This window comes from Astatotilapia calliptera, chromosome 2 (assembly GCF_900246225.1).
Source record: "Astatotilapia calliptera chromosome 2, fAstCal1.2, whole genome shotgun sequence".
In the NCBI taxonomy this organism is placed as follows: domain Eukaryota; kingdom Metazoa; phylum Chordata; class Actinopteri; order Cichliformes; family Cichlidae; genus Astatotilapia; species Astatotilapia calliptera.
Genome location: NC_039303.1, coordinates 5,749,622 through 5,771,341, shown reverse-complemented (window position 1 = coordinate 5,771,341; position 21,720 = coordinate 5,749,622). Strand labels below are relative to the sequence as shown.

At 40.5% G+C, this 21,720-nt stretch overlaps 1 protein-coding gene across 8 annotated transcripts in view; it reads left to right on the top strand.

The window, feature by feature from the left end:
* LOC113030834 (teneurin-3) overlaps positions 1 to 21,720 on the top strand; it is a 132,539-nt gene that overhangs the window by 92,157 nt on the left and 18,662 nt on the right. For 6 of the 8 annotated variants that reach the window (XM_026182580.1, XM_026182588.1, XM_026182631.1 and 3 more), the window contains 9 exons: positions 1,878 to 1,898; positions 2,391 to 2,414; positions 3,565 to 3,711; positions 4,250 to 4,466; positions 9,022 to 9,141; positions 11,001 to 11,262; positions 12,215 to 12,482; positions 13,415 to 13,558; positions 20,473 to 20,722. In XM_026182580.1, coding sequence (XP_026038365.1) covers positions 1,878 to 1,898; positions 2,391 to 2,414; positions 3,565 to 3,711; positions 4,250 to 4,466; positions 9,022 to 9,141; positions 11,001 to 11,262; positions 12,215 to 12,482; positions 13,415 to 13,558; positions 20,473 to 20,722 — 1,453 coding nt within the window. The remainder of the gene's footprint in view (positions 1 to 1,877; positions 1,899 to 2,390; positions 2,415 to 3,564; positions 3,712 to 4,249; positions 4,467 to 9,021; positions 9,142 to 11,000; positions 11,263 to 12,214; positions 12,483 to 13,414; positions 13,559 to 20,472; positions 20,723 to 21,720) is intronic. The other 2 variants (XM_026182622.1, XM_026182613.1) reach the window with 1 other exon arrangement.

The following is a 21,720-nucleotide window of genomic DNA, read 5'->3' as shown; positions in this document are numbered from 1 at the left end:
TTTTCAATGTATTCATTCCGTTCATTGTTATTAATTTGATGAATTTTATTATTTATTTTAAAAAAAAATTTGTTGGCTGCTGATCCTTTTGGCCACCAGCTTCTGTTCAACAAATCTATTTGTCTTTTACCTGCTGTCAAATATTGTGGTGAGTATAAATGTACTGGAGGTGGATTAAAACTAGAATTAAACCTTGGAAACAGAGAGAAACTTGACAAAATGAATTTCTGTTACAAGGTTGCCAGTTTTGCTTTTAAATCAAGATGTAACGAAACATTTTCCAAGTTTAAAAAAAGAAGCGCCGGGATCTTACGCACAGATGTTATCTCGTCTCTTTAGAGAGAAGAAAAAAAATCTTCTTGCGACGCCGTATTACAATTAACTTTGTAATTTAGAGCATCGGTTTAGATATTCAACCTTTCGCCTGCTGAAGTGACGCCTCTTTTAGTGAGTCAAGGGCAGGTATTTAGGGAGCCAAAAAGCCACGGGTAGGCCTCTTTGGAATATCATTTTCCTGAAATGGCAGTGCTTCACCTGGCATTAATGAGGATAATGAGTTCTGAGATGTCACTTCCTATTGACCTTTAACTCAAGCTTCCTTCACACCTTACCCTTTGTCAAAGGTCCTGTAGTTAAACCTTGACCCGCCGCTTCAAGCAGCATTCCCCCAAGTGTAATTTCCAACCTCTCAATGCCGACACATTCTCTCTGAAACAAAGATCTAGCACTCCAAACTCTTGAACCCTAATTATGTATTTACAAGTTCTCTCATCAGCAATCCCGCTGTCCACAGCGCATATCCATCTCCAAGGGGAGACGAGATTGCAGTGAGGGAGTTGTTGGAGGGGTCACATTCCTGATCTTATTAATCTTTCCCTCCTAAGCGCCGACTGTGCATCATCCATTTTCGCTTTCTTTCCTTCCTTCTGTTTAAGGTTCCCAGCAGGAAAGTAACTCCTTGCTTTGGATGCAGGGTCAATGAATAGGCAGTGCGTTACCTTTTCTTGGACGACTGGGAGCCTATTTTGTCTTTCAAACCCTGAATAACTGCCATTTGCACAAAGCGTCTTTTAATCACATTACATGGTCAGAGTCTGAATAGAGGACTTCCTTGGCCATTGTATTGTCACATGGATCTAGATCCTGTTTCATATGCAAGGCTTAACCCATTGTCGCTGCTTTCTCAGTACTGCAGTTTTCCGCTAAGGTGTTTTTGATTTGTCTTTGTGTGCTGCTGGTTCGTTGGCACGCTGTTGTTAAAATCGCTGAAGGAGAGATGATGGGGGAAAAAAAGTATAGTATTCTGCTTCATGATGCATTCATATTGGAATGAGGCCGAGCCTATACTCCTGACAAGCAGACAGTAAAATGTTTTGAAGCAGACCCAGATGAAACTGGCTCATACACTCTGACAACAAAGAGTGTTATAACACACAGATATAAAGAGAAACAGTGCGCTCGCCGTTATTTTAGACCATCTTTCTATGGCAAAGTAAATCAGCTGGAGAGTTTTAAAATGAATATTTCACTGGGAACATATTGCCGAATTCTTTTATGTTGCTTCCTGTAGACAGAATACAAATCATTATCGGCATCTATAATTCTGATTAATCACTTAGTGCTTTAATTAACATCTACACTCACTTTTTAAATGCTAGATGTTTCCTCTTGATGTAGCAAAACTGTGGATCCATCCCTCTAAATATGCTGCTTCTCTTTCTTCTTCTTCTCTTACATAAATGTCCTACTTGTCAGTTTTCCCCCCTATTTACATATCTTTAACTAACTTTTTCTTATGTCCATTCTCTTTTCTATTTTATGTTTGTGTGCCTGCCTGTCTGTCTCTTTGCAACTCCGTCTTGGCTTACATGTATTAGCCCTGGATTCAAGAGTATCAGGTAACAAAACAAAAAAAAAAACACTTTACACTTGAAAATGATACACTTCACTCTAGATATTTTTTTCTGAGCCAGCTGAACACCTTTATTTTGCTTAAAAATGTGAACTGTGTTAGCAATGGGTGAGCTCACTGCTTCCCTCTCTTTCAGTAATATCAATAACATCCTGTCACTCATGCTTAATATTAGCTATTCGGCTCAATCACCATAACCACTGTGATACATTCAGAGGAGAGAGATTGAAATTAGAGCAGCAGCTAACACGTGGGGAGGACAGCAATAATCTTCGGGAAAACTACCTGCAAAGCTTCTTTTCCAAATATTTAAACCAAGTTGGCAGGTACATCAGCTTTATGCCAACCACGGTTTCCACTTTTTGTACTCCCTGTAAGTTACAATAAGTAAATGTGTTTGTCAGTCTTAGCTCTCTGCCACCACAGCGATAAGTAATTTTCTTTTCCAAATGTTTCCCTTTCCTCGGTTGTGTAATAGGAGCAGTCAAGATAGGATATAAAGGTAAATTGAACCACTACCCCCCCAAGGGAGATTGTCACGAACAATCCCTCCCTGCTCTTTGTCTTTCCTAGCACGGCGTATATACACCTGTTTTATGTCCAAGTCGATCATAATGTTTCTGCTGTGATCCTGCTCCCCTCGATATGTCCCCTCATTTCCTGTCCGTCCTTACCAGTCTCACACCAGACTCCACGGTCCCTTCTCCTCCCTGTCTTAATTCCCTGTGTCTGCCAGATTAAACGCCCTGAACTGGTGTGGTTTAGTCATGTTTGGGCTCCCTGTCTTCACCCTCCACTAAAAGGAATGCGATCTGGCAGCAAGTGCACTGTTTTCTGTAAATGTGGAGACTCTAGACCCTCCCTCCTCTTCTCACTCTTCTCCCTGCTATTTACATACACTTCCTCTTCCCTTTGATGTTGCTGTTACTTCACATGAGTGCTTCAAACATCTGCAATGTACTACTCCTGCTTTAATTATATTCAGGCAAAAAAAAAAGAAAAAGCAATGAACTTCCAAGACAGTGTTTCGAGCTTCTTAAATGGGATTTGTGCAACTTTTAACTAAAATAAAAGAAGAAGAAGAGCAAGATCCTTGAAATTCTGATTCACATATAAACAAGAAAATTGTTGGGGAATTGACATTAAGAGACTGCAGTTCATTTAAAAATCACAGTGTGAGGATCCATGTAACCTTAAAAGATGCTACTTCAAAAAGAGCCATCCAGACTTTGATTTAAACACAAAATCACTGCTGTGAGCATTTGACTCAACAAGCATTCGCAGCATCTCCCACTGGCTTTTCAACAGTAAGTAAACAACTGAGATGGTTTGTTGTCCTTTTATCCCATGCATTTCCCTTTACGCTGTGGTTGCACATTATAGTAAAACTCATGTGAAACGACCGTAACGCCTCACAACTCCCCACCTCCCCTGCCCCCCATCCCCAGTCCTGTTGGAGGTGTATTGTACCGTACGTTCACTTATTACTGTCTTTTTTCTTCTTTTTTTTAATCATTTTTGTCCCTCCTTCTCCTCCGTCCACTCTAAAAGCCCCTTTCGCTCTTGTCTTCTCACCCCTTCCTCGCCTTCTCATCCTAATTTCCTCGTCCTGATGCGTTTGGCTGTTTGACATATACGTGATGTGTTGACAGACGGCTGCCCCGGGCTGTGCAACAACAATGGGAGGTGCGTCCTGGATCAAAACGTCTGGCACTGCATCTGCCAGTCAGGATGGAGAGGGCTGGGATGCGATGTAGCGACCGAAACGCTCTGTTCAGATGGCAAGGATAACGAGGGAGGTAGGAAGAAGTAAAAGCTTCATACAAATTGTCTTTTTAGCCTTGGAAAAAAAAACTGGTGCGTATCTCTTATTGCACCAGACAGAAAACTGGCTTTGATGTGGCTCCTCGGTGACATTGCAAACAAACAAAACAAATCAATCATACATAAAACATCACTGGAAAGAATATGCTAATGTAGAGGCAGAGCAGATTGTTAAACAGCATGCTTTAAAATATACAGTAGATCAATTATAAAGACTTGTTGGCACTATATATTAAAACTCTGCAAGCTGGATTTCTAATGAACTTCTCCTTGGCCTAATCAACACCCCAGAACTTTTGAGGTTCGCGTGTGGCGACAGACACTTCACACTCTGTGTCAGTGCAGGATCTCTGTCGGTGCTTTAATGAACTTAAGTTCATGTAAGAAGTCATCTTTGTGTATCAGAGGTGAACACAGTAATAGAGATGCTTATGTTTTCCTTCGTCAAACCCAAACATATCCAGGTCAACCGAGCTTTTCCTCCCTGTCTTGATCGCCCCTCCTGTTTTCCAGACGGGCTCATCGACTGCATGGATCCAGACTGCTGCACTCAGATTGCCTGCCAGGGTCAGACCTACTGTCGTGGCTCACCTGACCCAGCTGCCATCGCAAGCCAGAGCCAGAGTTCAGTCGCCCAGTCTTCTTCTAAGAGCTTTTATGAACGCGTCAGTTTTTTGATCGGCCCCAGTGGCAGTCACGTGATACCCAGGGATAACCCTTTCAACAGCAGGTAAGCAGCTTAATGAGTTACTGACAGCTTTTTAATTATTTGGATCCAGTTAGCTGTTTGCTGTCTCATTACCGGTAGAGAGGCACACCTGTGCAGCCCCTCGAAAATGTCGTAGGATCTCACATCTTTGTCTTTGCAGTCAAAGTGACAAGCCTGTTTACAGTCGCTTGGTTGCCACACGGTTTTATTTATTTATTCTACAAGTTGGGATTAAGTGGTTCAGGAATAAGCTTGCTCCCTGTTAAAATCAGCCCTTATGACTATAAAAACATAAGGATTAGACTGCTTAAACCCAGATAACAGGACCATGTGATTTTCCAAATTGAAAAAGGAAAGTACAGCATAATTTAATTTTTGCATCAGTGAGCTGCCCGTCACACACAGTTTGTATAACAGAGACCTGATAGAACGCTTTCTCATTTAAATCTGTTCTTCCATCAAAAAACATCAAACACGGATAATTTTGTCAAGTTATTACTGACTGAAAAAATTAGAAAAATCCTGTTGTTGCAATGTTGTACATGATGACCACTTTGATGACAATGAGTCACTTCTTTAGCTCATAACTCATAAAGGTGACATTTCTGTTTTATAAGAAGGTACAGGATTGCAGAAAGTTTCCTGTAATTATTAGCCACGGTGAAAGGCAGATTTGTCAGTTGTTTGGCTGCTCACTGCTACCAACTATGATACACTGTCATGAAATTCTGTGCAGGCAGTCATTTTAACCTGGAGAATGTAAAATGGACATCACTTTGACCCTGAAAAACAGCATCACAGTTATACCCGTTTTCTACATTCTCCTCTGCTTATCCACTTCAGGGTCATGGGGGCGGGGCTAGAGCCTAGCCCATCTGTCATACGGTGAGAGGCATGGTACTCCCTGGACAGACAATCAGTGTGTTAATTGGGTAATCACCAATTAACCAAACACTGCTCAGGTCTCTGGACGCACAGAAACAAAAACTGCACACAGAAATGTTTAGTGTAACCTCGCAAAGCTGCTCAAAAACTATTCTTTTGTTTTATTATTATTTTATTTTTTTTCCTCACATTCCTCAAGAAGTTTAGTCTTTTGGATTTCGACTCTTTGACATGCACCACTAGATATATTTACCCCACATTCTACCCACACAGATTTATTGTGCTTCTGAGACATTTTGACACTGATGGGCATAAAAGCTGAAACTTTTTGTGTTTCTCAGGACTCCTTTTATTCATTGTGACACCTTGCACTATGCCTACGTCTTTTTCTTGAGCTCGTTGCATGAATTTGATTTTTAGTGGTTTTTGTATGACTGAAAAGTTTGATGTAAAGAGCAACAAGACCTTACCTCATGATTAAAGTACTGTACAATATCTCTGTGCAAACTGAAGAGACTGTTATATTTTTCATGTAAACTTCGGTGCATTCCCACATCTGTTCAGAATCACAAGAAGAGTTTGTTTTGTGACTGATGGAGAGGAAAATGATTGCCAAACTGTGTGCAGAAGGCTTTGGGAATATTTCCGCCAATAGTTTAAAGTAATCCTTATGTAAATAGCATGCTTTACTGAAAATATAGAATGAGGCAATTCCCCACAGCCGGGTTCTCAGTAATCCTCATCCTCATTGTCTTCAGCTTAATGTCGATTTCATGTCTGGCAGTGGCATTAGCTCTCTTGCTCAAAATATTCATTTGCCTTTTTATCTCCTCATAGAAGTTAGTTTTATAGTCAAAAACAGTGTTTTAGGAGCTCTGCAAACATGCGTAGTCCTAAATTTTACAAAATTAATTACCTTTTTTTAAATCTTATCGCTACATGGCAAATACTGCATACATGAAGTACATTTTGAAAGAGTCATATAATGAAGTAGAATTTAGTAGTGACAGGGTTTGTTTGGAGACCCCTTTTTGTTTTTTAATTCATTTGAGGTTATAGCGTGAATAATTTATCCACTGCCTTTGCAGAGTATACATTATGAGAGTCTCTGAAGCACTGGAACAATGCCAGAAGAGAAGACTTTCAGCGACGGTAGTGACTGTTATGCCAAGCCGTAGAGTATCTGATGTTTAAAGGTAGAGAAATGAGACACAGCTAGAGGTCATTCATGTCCTTCTATTTTTAAGAAGCCATTGTGTTAGCCCAGAGAAAGGCAGCCGATTTCAGTGTGTGGTCAGGTTTCAGAACTCAGCAGTAAAGTTGTCCCTCGTATAGCACAGAGAATAAAACATGTGTTGTGGTGTAGTGCCCCCCCCCATCCCCCCAACCCTCTCCCCTGCACAATAGTTCCCCAGCCATATCACATGTCCCCACACAAGTCTCCCGCTGGGTTTTGAGACGTTGTTTTTCTACCGCCAGTCTGGCACAATGACAGATAAGAATGCATGAATTATATGATTCATTTCTGGGGTTTCAGCAGGTGGTGCGACTTTGCGTTTGTTTGGTGGTTCAGTTCTTGTATCATCCGTCTGCCTCTCAAAAGATTAATAGAGTCACAGGGAAGGAAGAGGGAACCTTCGCTGTGGCTCTTAAGTGGCCTTGTTCTTTGAGCCAGTAAATAAACGATGGGAGATGGTTGTACCAGACATGAAGCGAGAGGGAAATGAGAGGCTAAAGCTGTTGATCATCTTTCTTTCTCGCTCTCTCTCGCACACACGCTCTCACTCTCATATACGTAATGACCCGGAGATAAAGTGGCAAAATAGAACATTTTTTGCCCACCGGTGAAAAATGCAGAGGGAACGCTTTTAAAATTCTGCTCCACGGCTGAGAAATTGGAACAGCTAAATGTTGATGGAGAAATATAGTTTTGTCTTTCCCTTTAACTGTACCTTCAAACAGAGGACTACCTTAACAAATCGCTTCGCACTTAAGAATATAAAAATAAAGATTAGTGTTTGACAAGTTCTACCTGCAGGCCCAGCAGTCGTGATGAATAATGGCAGAGGATGAGGATATCTGATGCTTTAAATTATGTATGAATATTCCGTGTTTGTGATTTACAAAGCAGAAATGCGCAAGAAAATGCCTTTTTTTTAGGGGAAAACAGGGAATGAACTGCTAGAGGTGCTGAACCTATTGACCAGAAGCAAATCCATTTACCAGCAGGGAAAATCTGAGTTGGGGAAACTAAATGAGTAATGCTCCCCCATGCCAGACTAACTACCACAGAGGTACCCTAAAGTGAAGCATTTAACCCCCCATCCCCACCCAACACTATAACCACCACTGCCGCTGCCATTTGCTCCAGTAACATTACAGTTTGACCAGCGGTAGAGGGTGAACTACATAAATTATAAATCTGCCACCATATGTGAACATCTGGTGACAGATTTATGTTTCCAACACATTGTTGTGTTGGAAACATAGACATAGTGTGTTCAAAAATTCTCTTTTCTTCTTTTTGAACCAAACGTATACACACATTGTTGCCCACAGACTTTAAATGAGCAAAAGCCTCCGCTTTTGACTCGTCACTGCCTAACACTGTATGTGTTCTGTATTCCAACTGCATTTTTCCTTTCACATCTAGAGTACTTATGGCTTCACCTTATAAAAAATCGCTGTGGCGATTCTGTTGTGTTGTAGAACTGCTTTTCTTTTTCAAAACCCTTCATTTTTTTCCATTTGTGACAGTTTGCCTCGAGCATTGAATTTTGTTGTTCTGAATTCCTATAAAGTGCCTTTTGACACGTCACTTGCCTGGCTTTGCAACTTCTCACATCAAGAGGATGTCTGTAACTGAGCTGAAGAGCTCATTCCAACACAATTCTTGTTGATATATTATCTTTCATCACAAGTATTACTACAGACATTTATCACGCTAGCGAACGCAAGACTTCAGTATGACACTGACAAAAGGCTCTTTTTCAGAAGCAACAGCACTTGCTGGAATAATCACACTTGGATCACACCCTCTTCAAATACAATTTAGGGGAAATTCCAAATTCAGCAAGGTCAGATAACAATACTGTGAATATTTCACTCGTGAATCTCATTTGATAGCCTCACTGCTGGGTGTATTGTACACTTCATTTACCGAGTTGACTTTACTGAGGAGACTGATAATTTAACTGTGAATGTTGTTGGCTAGAGAAGATGCTGTGTGTTTACACTTTATTCCCACAGTTTTCTGCAATGGCCTCACAAATTGAAATGCCCTTACAGCTATACGTAGTGTGTTCAGTTGTGTCTTGTCATAACAGCACCTATTTTTATATTGCGCATTAAATGCATGAAAAAAATCTATATTTGCATTCTTGTGGAATATAAATGCTGCAATACGAGTGCAAGACGCTGCAAAATCTTAACAAGAAGCCCTCAACCGACTGATTTATGGGTCCTTAAAAGCAGTAAACAGACACAGAGAGTGGCTCTGTTAGGTGCCGTTTTCATGAGTAACGACCACTGACGTGTGTGTGTTCTTAACAATCAGTAAGTCATACCTCTTAGCTCATGCCTCGGGCAAGGGGATGACAGTTGTGAGCAGTGCTGATGCGGTGGATGCTTGTTGACACCGGCTGGCATTGTTTGTTTACTCAGCTCTTTCTGTGTTTGTTTGCCCTCACAGCCTGGCATCAGTCATCCGGGGTCAGGTCCTAACGGGAGATGGGACACCGCTGATTGGAGTCAACGTGTCTTTTCTGCACTACTCAGAGTACGGCTATACTATCACACGGCAAGATGGCATGTAAGTTAGTTTCCCCTGCTCACGTGCATCATTAGGGGCATACAACGGAAAACACAGTCATCTTTACACAACGATCAACAAGTGTACAAGCAGACACCCAGCCAGCTCAGTCTTGGGTTTTAACCTTTGCCCTGGCGAAAATATATTTGTAGCATGTCCTGCTGTCCCCAGACTCGTGTGGAAAAATCCAAGAAAAAAAGGCTGTCCAGCAGAGGAGGAATTGTCCTGGCAGTTATCCAAAATGTGCTCAAAACAAATCGAAACAGCAGCACATTGTGCCCTAGAACAATTCCTCATGCAAATGTCACAGTGGTGGAGGCCATTTTGAACCAGGCTGTTTAAAATGCATTGAATCAGCAAGGGTAGAATCAATCTGCCCGCAGTGTAGTAAAACATGGGATTACTGCCTGACCTTCTCGTGCTATTACCACAGACTGGCTATTAATAATGGGAGTGCAAATACATACAAGACAAACGTATGTCACACATTTTACAGCGAGCGTTCAGCTCAGGTAGGAGCTTCATTTCGCACATGGTCGTCAGAGATTATGAACCGAGCCTTCGTTCGAATTCAACAGATAGAAACCATGTTTATGTGCTGCCAATGTGGAATAAAAGGCTTATTGAGTGGCAGAGAATTGTACAGCTGTTGTTATGAATCACAATCCTTGGGTCCCCAGATAGCCGAGGATTAGCTGATTTCTTCAGATATTCCGCCCTGTAACTCTTCTGACAAGGAGCGTGATAAATGGTCGGGGATAATCACACTTGGTTAGCCAACAGATCCGCTCAGTGTGTTAAGAAGGGGGGGGGGGGGGCAGCATCAAAGCCCGGCCTCTTGCAGCTGTGAGCTCCCCACTGCCCAAAGTGGAAAGAGCTTGAGAAGGAAGCTGTTTTAGGTCAGCTGCACAGCTTGGTTGTCGCTGCGTGTGCGTGTGCACGGGTCCGGGTGCGTACATGAGATGTGCGAGTATTCAAATCTCCGTGTGTGTGTGTGTGTGTGCCTTTGTGGATGTGGATACATACAATGTCACTACGCAGATGCTTTACCCCCTGGGTAGTGGAGCACGCTGAATATATAGAGCAGCACTTCAAAGACTCGCCCTTCATTTCCAAACCAGTAACTTTTCCCTGAGTAATGTTGTACTAATTAAACCAGTTCACCAGTGAAAACTCCCAGAACTCTGAACCAAATTCAACCATAAAGTGTCTTCTAACACCACGCTGAGTGAACAGAAGTCATAAATTAGATTCAGTGAATAATAATATTATATGGAGACTGAACAGAGGGATCACTTTGATAGGGAAAACTGCCTTTGAAAAAGGGATTATCAGCCTTAACATAAATATTTACTTTGCTACTTTGAACTTGAGGAGACATTTCAAAATTATATCAGTCTAAGTTTTCGCCATCATTAGTCATTAATAAAAAACAAATCCAAGGCGATGGTGGTGATTAAATCTGGAAATGTGCTAATGCTGCTAATGAAAGGTCAGTTACTTAGTCTCGATTCCTTTGGTAAAATAACTGATTATTGCAAATATTCTTTTGGCTTTACATAAAAAATAAAGGTGTTTGGATGTTATGATGAAGTATTTGACTTGTTTTCAACGTATCATGTTTAATGGTTGTCTTTTTGACAGCTAAGAAACATGTATAGTATATAGTTCTATTGTAACGAATGGAAATGAGAGTCAAAATAATGAAAATTAAGTTCAAAGATGTAAAAGAAACCTCTAAAGATTTTACTGCAGAAGATGATTTCAGTATTTTTACATAATAAGTGCAGGTTATTCAGTTGCTGTTTCTATTTAAGCATTAAAATTCGTACGCTTCTATTTCCTTCCAACATTCGAAGGTTTGACCTCTTGGCCAACGGTGGAGCATCACTGACGCTGAGCTACGAACGAGCTCCCTTCCCCACATTGCACCGAACAGTGTGGCTGCCCTGGAACGTCTTTCATGTGATGGACACGGTGGTGATGAAGCGGGAAGAGAACGACATCCCCAGCTGTTACCTGACGGGCCTAGTCAGGCCCAACCCCATCATCCTGGCCACACCCCTTTCCACTCTTTACAAGACCTCCCCAGAGGACAGTCCTATCATCCCAGAAACCCAGGTGAGATCCATGTCATAGAGGGGCATTGGATGGTGGTCAGTCCTAGATTTATTGGTATGACGCATTGTTTTGAATGACCTGTGTTTGAGTCCAGTATTACAGACAGCAATGCTGAAAATACACAAGCACAGAGTAACAATAATGCTGTTATCTTCCTTTCACCATGGCTTTCTTCTCTTTTTTAAACTGCGTTTTTTAAACTCTTTTTTTAAAACAGATTTGCCTTACACGATGCCTTTGGGCTTTGATTGAACCGAGGCATCTCCACTAAGCCATAAATTGTCTCATAGCAACACTGATAAATTCTAAGGGTACATTGCATGGAGGTTACATGCCTCAGGATTTGGTTTGTTTCCATTTGGCCCAAATCTATGTTGTAAATCCCTAAATTTAGAAGTTGACTTTGCAGCTTTTGCTGTTTTTACTGTTTGGAACAAATTCTGTCTGTGTTACATCAGAGGGATGAAATCAAAATCATTGGACATGCTTCAACATAAGTATAGTGTCGGTATGTGAGGCAACCAGGACGAAAACGAAAAAAATAAGAATGACTTCTGTCAATTATTAGTTGAGATGTTCAAATATTTTTTTTTCCCTGAGACTTTTAATAATGAAGAATTCATTTACTGCCTGTGGAGCTCAATTTGCATTTAGAAGATTGCAGTTTGTGGCTGGCATAAGTAAAAACTCTTCTTTAAATAGTTTGGCTTCCTAAAAAGTTCATAATGTTTGACTGCTTAGAATAAAATGTATGTATTTCTAGCAACAAACAAGGTTTTTCTGAGATGAAATTCGTTTTAATGTGACCTGGATAATAAATTGTATGTATGTTATCCTGCATTTGAACTTATTGTCATTAAATACATACGTTTGTTGCTCCTATTAACTCTGTTACTTAAGTCTACTCCATGCTGTGGCTTTGGCACTGGTCTGACTGCTAATTAAATCTTAGGTCCTTCATGAGCAAGTGGCCATACCAGGCAGTGACCTCAACCTGGTCTACCTGAGCTCCAGGGCAGCTGGCTACAAGCCCATCCTCAAGGTGCTCCTGACCCAGGACCGTCTCCCCTTTGGCCTGATGAAAGTCCACCTGATGGTGGCCATCATGGGCCGTCAGTTCCAGAAGTCTTTTCCTGCCTTCCCCGACCTTTCTTACACTTTCATCTGGGATAAAACAGACGCCTACAATCAGAAGGTCTTTGGCCTGGCGGAGGCTGTGGGTGAGTTCCTGCTGTGAAGCTGCCTACTGAAGATGTTGTGTAAGCATAAGTTCACCGCCAGATACTTGTGCTACCTTCAGGCAGTGAACCTTAGTTGAACTTTTAAAGATTGATTTTACTTTTTTTAAATTGAGGGTTATTTAGCTGGGGACTGCTTTTGTTATCATGTGCAATAAAGATTTAGCAGGTGGTGTGAAATCCTGAAATCCCCCTGTGCTGCATTTTTGAAGGCCATTGCTCTTTTGCTGACTTCTTTGTTTTGCATGTATGATATTTCAGCAGCTGTGCACTTACTGAAATATTGCCTCTGAGGCAGAGGCCTGGAAAAAAAGGGGGAAAAACAGCCAAGGGTCAATAGTCAGAAATACTGATGAAAAAATAAAGTGACAGAATCTTTTCATGCAGAATATTTTGATTATTTTATATTATAACTGGTTAACTGAACATACTTATTTATATACTGGTGGGGTACAGACTTACATCTAGTAGCACTTGCATCATCGCAGTTTACTGATAAAATTTTCAAAGCTCAACATGAACTGAGAGTTCAGAGAATTTTGCAGCATTTGTGATTTTTCCTAAAATGTGCTCCATCTGAACTTTGATCATTTCAATATTTCTTGCCACCTTATATTTTGATTATTTGGAATTGTGGTTTATTTGCATTTACACAAGATAAAACAGACAAATGAGAGGAGAATACATAAACTCCAAACAGTGCAGGCAAGACACAGAAACCCCATGGGCCTTCTAAACTCATCCCAGCTGGAGAAAATTAAACAGCCAAAGAGAAGGCAGAACCAGGAAATACAAGAAATGGCGACGACATGTACTGAATGTCTTATAAGCTACAAGCCTCATTGCTGCTATAAGTATCTTATAAGGAGGTTGTAACCTTGCTCACCACAGGCATCTGCTGTCATTACTTTCAGTGTCAGTGGGATATGAATACGAGTCCTGTCTTGATGTGGTGCTCTGGGAAAAGAGGACAGCGGTGTTACAAGGCTATGAACTGGATGCCTCCAACATGGGCGGGTGGATGTTAGACAAACACCACATATTGGACATTCAGAATGGTAAGAAATAAACATGTATACAATATGCATGTGTGTCTGCAGAGGTAGGTAGCCTCTTTGGGTTACAGGCAGGTGGTCTTTACCCCGAATCACCGCAATAAATACTTGAATCAAAATGAAAGATGGTTCGTCATCCCATCTGCAGATAATAGAGGAGAGTTTTGAAGGGCCGATCATTCACAGTAATGACTGAATAAATCAGCGAGTAAGCCACCAGGGTGCAAGGCTTGCAACGATTCTACACCACTCAGCTATTTTAGGAAGAAGACGGCCTTTTGGCGCTCACGAAGGCTTACACTTTTGATGAACAGGCGTCATGTTTAATTCTCGCATTAATTCAATAAACTTAATTAATTTCTTGCTCTGTCATCAATCAGATTCTCTTTAATCGGCAAGTACAATAAATGGACATGAGTTTGTCTTTGTCGAGCTGCTGCACAGTTATGAGAAAGGGGAAACATACATAATGAAACTATCAAATATACCTACAGCAAAGTCACTGCTGGGTTACAGTACCAGGAGGTCACACTCTATAATCTGGAGATTTCAGCCAGCACACTATTAAGGGGTTTCAGTATGTTACTACTGTGGAGGCAGTAATATGACTGCAATTATAGGAAGTGTGCCTCAGGGCCTCGGGCTAGTGAGTGCATTGTCAGTTTGCCAGACTGCTGTTTTGACATTAAACCCACTTCGGCTCACAACCGTTGTTCCAGTTGTCCAACACAATTTGTGTCCTTTTCATCTTGAAAATAGTCGAGGTCAGTCCGTAGTCTCACACTGTCAGAGTGGAGTTGGTGAATACATATTTTGTTTTCATTCGAATAGGTTTTATATTTTTGTTTGGTTTTTTTGGCATAGAAAGCTGATCTTGGCTCATTTGGAAGTAAAATGAAGCATTTTTAAAATCCCTTGAAAAATGGATCTTTATAGTTAACAGAGCACAAACTCATATAAGATTCCTTTGTTTTGCCACGAGCAACAAGTGCATCTCAGAAAGGAAGTTACAGATTTGGTAAAGGTTTTATCACTTTCTTTTACCTAAACTAAACAGAATTGCTTTGAGGAAATGAATTGCACTTTTGCAATAAAATGTACATTCTTTTGGTGCAGAACAGGGTTGTTTTTTTTAATTATATATGCTCATCAGCTAGGTGGGTGAAACTAATCAGTATTAATCCCTTCAAAACATCAGTAAGCACGTACTGTGCTAGTGATGGGTACCACTCTACAAACATCGCCCACTCAGAGGTCAGACTCTGCACTAGCAGGTGTAAGTATTGAACTTTTATGATGAATTGTTCTTTACAGAGCTTTGTTTGAGCAGAACGAAAATTAATAACAGCGTAGAAAAACTTTTAGCCCTTTTTTTAGCTTTTATCAGGCCACTTGTTGGTTTTCAGATATATCATAGAGTTCCATCATGTTGAAAGAATGTCAGTAATGGCTGTCACTGATGCTTTAGATCATGTGCATTAGACTGAGTGTTTTTACAATGAAAATGTATTATCGTCCATCACATGCAAAGCTTTACATTCAATATTCTTCAAAGGCTTGGATCCTAAGAGCCACGACCTCTATTTTAAAATAATATGAATTTGTCAATATGATAAAAAATGTGTATAAGACACTCTGAGTAGCTCTATAGTGAGGCTGAACCTATAAATTATGATCATAGATTTAACAGCACACAGTTAAAAGATCTGTGTGGCTGTTTGGGAATTAAAAGAAACAGTTGTTTTTATGAGTGTCTGTGATTTTAATGCTAAATTTGAAAATGTAAAAATGCAGCATGTGCTGAACAGTTACATTTCTTAAGGTCTCTGTATCGCCACAGCTTTGATGTGTTGTGTAAGGAGGTTCACATGAGTTTTGGAGCCCCCTTACAAAGCCTCTGCAACCACCCAGCACTAAAGTATAAATCTGGTTCTTTCTTGTGCCGTTTTATCCGGAACCATCAAACTTTTAAGTGAACCACTCAGATTATTTTTGTGACCAGATATTTTGGCTACCAGAGGAGGGCTTTCTGTAAGGTGAAATGTTTGTGAACTCGTTTCTGCCTCCACAACTGGCAGGTACAGAACTATTCATCCCACAGCTACTCAGTGGGTTTGCACAGTAATATCATCCATGTGTTCTTCATATATATAACAGGCGACTCAGAAGTCAGAGATTGCGAATGTGTGTTTTGTCAGAAATGTTTGTGGAAAACATGTCAGAGAAGCAGTTTCTTTGTTCAATCCTTGATGGTACTTTGTCCTGCTTCTTTGTTGAACATTAAAAGAACAGACATAGAAACCCAATCTGTCAAGCCACCCGGAACCTGAAGTTTGTGAAGTGTGCAAAAGAACACTGAAATATGCTTCTAGCTCGACTGCTGCTGGTGCAATGCGTTTCATCCCACCTGTCTCAAACTATAGCACACCCATCTCCAAAGCCTTCAGAGTGGCAGCATCACAGTTGGAGTTGTTGTGAGATGCATTTGTGATAACAGATAAGTGCAGCATGTGTGATATGCTAATGTATGCGGCATCCTTTATTAGATTGAGCTGTACCGTGTGTCTGGATTTATCAGAAAATCAAACGTTACTGTGCATGAAAAATCATCATGTGCGGGCTTGTTTTTGTACATGGAAACAGTGATGACAGAAATAAAACAAGAACCAGATGGTGTTGAGTGTTTTCTTATGCAGTAAATGCTGCAGCCTCCCCGAGGCTTTTTCACACTTTTCACTTGTCCTTTTACAACGGCGCCCTGAAAATATTTAAACTGACTAAATTTAAAAGATTCAAAAATAGCAAACTCGTGTTGTTTTGTCTCATTGATTCCTGTCTGACAGGAGCAATCAATTTGCCGAAAGGGTTTCATGCTCCAATCCTATTAGCTCACCCCAAAGACGGTGTGCTTGGTAAGCCTGTGAATTGTTTTTGTTAGCGACTTTGGCATGCTAGTTTATGCAGGGTTCACATCAAAGTGTCAAAAGCCAATCTGTAAACATATCTATGTTTGCGCTCACATTAATTGTTTTTACAGAGGTAGTGAGTCGGCACCTAGTTCTGCCTTGAATTCCCTTAAATTTTCTCAGTACAAACTGAATTATTCAGTCTCGCATTCAGCTACTTTTTGACATTTGAGATTTATAGCTCATGTGGGTTTTTGGGCAAGGAATGCAGTTCGATATCCTCGGTCAGCATGAAGATGAATCCAAATATCACTGTTTGCCTTCATTGCTGCTCCAGTATTGATTCTTTAATGCTGTAAACCTTGACTAATGTCCTCACCCAACATGCTAGCAAGCGGTGGTCCTCTGCAGCCGCACAGCGGTTTAGCTCCAGACATTTGCTATCGGTCTTTGTTGTGACTCTTGCTTCATTTTTGCACTACTTCTAACATCTGAGCACTTTTTATCACATCGTTTGTGTCAAAAGACCCAAGCAAAAAGCCCTCTCCGTCTCTGCCTCCACTCCAGTGCCTGTCAAACTAGATAAGGCAAATTGCTGGTGTCTGTGCTTTAGTCATGTCCTCCTGCCCCTCCTTTCTTCGTTACAAGTGGATAGCCCTTCCTCTCAATCTGCAGTTTGTCTCTATCTAGGGTAACATAGCTGATTCTTATTGGACACAGCCAGGGTTCAGCAATTCAGTATCTCTGAGTATACTTACTGTACAGCTCACGCACATGCTGCATTTGAAGCACCGAGATGTTTCCTGCCCACTTTTAGCCTCAATCAGGATCAGTGGGAGCCTCGGTGCTATCTCTGAGAATGACACTGTGCAAAGGAGAGTAGAAAAGGACAGGGTGCAATTAAGACGCACTCCCTCGCTTCCCCTACGAATCTCTGTACTCTCTATGTGTCACCAAGGTGACATTGCTAAGGGCGCTCCAATTTTTTTTTCTTTTTTTTCCTTTTCTTTTTTCTTTCAGGTACAGAGGCTTGGCCTCACATTTGTACCATTAATCATCTCGAAAGCTGTGATGTTGACATTAAAGAATTTTTTTTTACCACTACATGCCTCAAATGAGCCTTTTATCAAACAAATTATTACCTTCTATAATGAGTCCAAAGAAAGAATCAATTCAGTTTGTAGGTGGAACAGTATTGTGTGTAGAGAAGAATTATAATTTCTATATACGGGCAGAAGGCAAAGTTTGTAAAGATGACATTCTGGTCCTTGCTCAAATATTCCTGTAATAACTCCTCTTCTTCTTCTGCTTATTTTTCCACTTTATTTTCTGTAAGAGAACATAGCCTTCATGGTTTCTCCACTTTTCATTCACTATAATTTATCATTATACACATTCATAGTTTTGATTGTTTTCTCTGTTTCTGCTATTATTTGGGAAATTCTGTGTTAATCCTGGAGTCTAACTGTGTCTGACTGTTTAGTAATGTGGTAAATGCTGCGTGACATGCGGTTACATTACATTATGGTTATTTGCTTGTTGGATGGAAGAGTGTTGGAGTGATCTTGGAGCAAGAGAGATAACAGACTCTCAGACTTTATAAAAAAAAATTAAAAAAGCTTTTTTTTTTTGTCCCATTTTGCCAAGTGAAACAGTGATTTCTCTTTCACCAGCTTCTATCCAGAATTTGAAACACGCCTCCACATATTCGTTTACTAATCAGTGAGCAGACACAATCCTAACGGCTGAGCCGTTCTGCTGCCATACTTATATTTTGAGTCTCCTCTGCAAAATCTGTCGAGGGAGCGCTTTTCGTCTTTACACTTCAGCAAAGTTTTCTTGCTGCAGAAACTGTATACTCTCCTTGTCTCAGGAGCGGGAACTTATTTCTAAGAAAGTTTTTATTTACAGTATTTCTTCCAAACTCAGAGCACAGTAGAGTAAAAGCATGAAATATTTATGGACATATGCTTATGAACTCTAAAGCCATTTTAGTCTGGACACTGTAGGAGTCCCCTTATTCGGCCTGGGGCAGTAGACAGTCAGAAGCCAAATTCCCATCAGTGCAGCTCTCCAGCTGAGACTTCACAAGCTTGATCCTTGCAACAATCATCAGCAGTAATGTGTCATGACCAAGTGCCCTTGAGGGAGGAAAGCTGCACCTTAATCTGCTCTTAAGTTAGAGGCAGACATTGTGTATGTGAGAAAATCATAGCAAAAGGATATACGATGGTATGTGAAGTGATAGTTTGGGGGGTAGCGGATGATTGATAAGTATATTTAATCCATTCCATTACACTGACTTATAGCTTATGGTAAGAGTTATGTATACAGTAATGTGTGATGGAAGTGTAAATAAGAGAGGACCACAGTGGCGTGCCAAAACGACCTTAGCATTCTTCTTTTTCTTTACTTATTTATTTATTTTTGGCTCAATAGCTGTACCGCTGCAGCTGATCTACGTCCTACACACTGCGGTACATCTTAGATATTAAAAATGTCTTTGTCTTTTCTGGGAATGTTAGGAAGTTATTACACAAACAGACATTAAAATTCTAGTCAGATTACATAGTTTATTTGTTATTTGTGGCTCTGATTCGGGGTGCAGCCAAAACCTTTCAGTTCACTGAGTGTTTTCATCACACTGTGTGCTTTATTCAGTGAGCAGACGCATGGATCACAGTTCAATTAAAGTCCCAAGGTCGTTTGATGGCGTCACACGTAAAGCCTTCCCACGGACCTATTTGTCTTTGTTAGAGGCTCATGTATAATGCTTTCGGATACAAAAGACAGATTGGTCAGATCGTCCTGTCAGAGTCTCGCCAGACCGTGCCTTCATTTGAATTTGTCCTTCAATCAATTAAATCAATGAAAGGAACTAATCAGAGAAGGGACAAGCAGCGTGGCTGCATACTTGATTTCCCATACATCCAGGGTTACGATGGCTTATGGTACAGCGCTGTGGGAGAACGACATCATGCGACCATTCAGAGGTGTCATAGATCCACTAATTAGGACAGAGGCAGTGTGAATTCACACAAGTTGCTGGATGTGAATAATTAAGTGCTTCCAGCATGCACTTCTTCCCTTTGATGTTTTTTTCCCCTTTGAAGAGAGTCCCACTATATCAGCACCCTTTAAAAAGCCAGTTATAGCTGCCTCTTGTTAAAATATTAATCTTTAGTGACTCACCAAATACGGTGAGTCCTTAGTGAAATGCACTATTATTAGGGGGTGGTGCACTGCACTGTATTTATGTCTACCGCCTCTTTGTGACTAGAGGAGAGCAGGATCCCTGTTAAGTTAAAAGAAAATTATTTTACATAATGTATACTTCAGCTTTGCGGAGAGTTTCAAGGAACCCACTAAAACAGCTGTAGAGCATTTCCCAGCATTGAAGTATTAGGTTATATCAGTTAAAACAATGATTAAGGCTAGTTCCCCGTGTGCTGCCTTGACTCCCTGAACTATTTAAATCAGATTGCCTGAGTTTTATGCAGTATAAAATAAACCAGTCATTTGGACTATAATTTGTTACCTCTCATTTAAAAATAAACAGCAGTTTGTTCTGAAACATAATTTTCTGATGGCTTATGCAGAGTACTTTAGATCATGAATTTGAAAATTATCTTTGCACATTCTCTTTATGTTTATACCGTTATGAAATGTGCGGTGTTTGTTAGGTCTAGTGAGCTTAGCAAAGATGCTGCAAGCTGAAGTAACAAAAACACACAGTGCCACCACTGTTCTTTCTCTTTATTAATTAGACATAATATTAAAAGTTAATTTAAAGTAAGTGTGAGTCTTTATGTCAAGCTAATTGCCTCTTAGTTCCAGCTCTGTAGTTAACACCAAGCATGTTACCTAGAATGGTGAACAGTTCCTTTAAATACATTGTTTTAGCAGATTTGAACTACTTTATATTTCTGTTTTATCTGGATTTGTCTGGCTAAATTTTCAATCCTGTAAATTAGTGTTGTTGGGTTTTTTTGTTCTTTTTTTCCCCTTCAGGCATACTTTACAAAGGGAGTGGGGAGAACCAGTTTATCTCTCTCCAGCCCCCTGTGATTTCCACTGTTATGGGGAATGGACGGCGTCGAAGCATCTCGTGCCCCAGCTGTAATGGGCAGGCCCAAGGCAACAAGCTCTTGGCACCGGTGGCTCTGGCATGGGGTATTGATGGAAGCCTGTATGTGGGAGATTTCAACTACATCCGCCGTATCTACCCATCTGGCAATGTCACAAGTATCATGGAGCTGAGGTGAGGCTCATTTGTATGGGTTTTGTAATGCGCTAGACAGTTTACAAAGTATGTCATGTATTATGCAACAACATATTAATTTCAAGATTTAACTGTTAACCCTTGAATTTATTAAACATAACTAAACTTGAATCTTCATTTACGCAAACGGATAAATAAAAAACTGCATATGCATCGTCCACATTTTTATAAGAAGAAGCCACATACTGTACCCGACCCCAAAAGTGTGAACGAGAATATGAATCCCACATTTGTTCGGCGTGGAGAGGGAGACTGAAAGGGCATGGTGGACAGATTTTCAGTCACACAAATCTTTCCCCTGGCCGTAGAAATTTGAAATCTTTTACCAATCCATCTCCATAATTAGGAAAGACATCCTGTCTTCAGCGTGTAATTGGGATGATTTACGCCCTCATGCCAAGTTGGCTTTTCACAGCAATGACTCTGATTCGGCCAGTTGGCCTATTTCAGAGTAGCAGATGTTGATTAAATGTACATTGGACCGTCACCCTCCATGAGACACATACATGACAAACATATGAAAACTGCCTTAAGAGGACCAAGGTCACCACACTGTTGGCAGGTGGTGTTCATGCACTGATTTGGGAGTTAATATTAGGGTTACAAGGGTGAATGATTCTTTAAAATCTAAAATGAGCAAGTGGTTTGGGCGAAAAAAGAAAAAAAAGCCACCAGAAATGAGTCAATATACCTGCACAGGTATAGTTTAAGACAGCATAGCTGTTGTGTTGGAAAGTATAAAATAATATAGATGGGGAAAACGTGTAATGCAGTAAACAAGCATGCATGCTCAGTAGCCCGTCACTAGATAAATAATACTTTAAGAAATGGTTTATGACTCTAAGCAACTATTTTACTCTGTTTACGGGAAGAGGAGCATAAAACACTACACTGAAGACTTGTGTTAGCCTTATTAAATTTAGTCTGACATAAGGAAAAGCAATGTCTCTGTTCACAATAGATGGCAGTTGCAATAC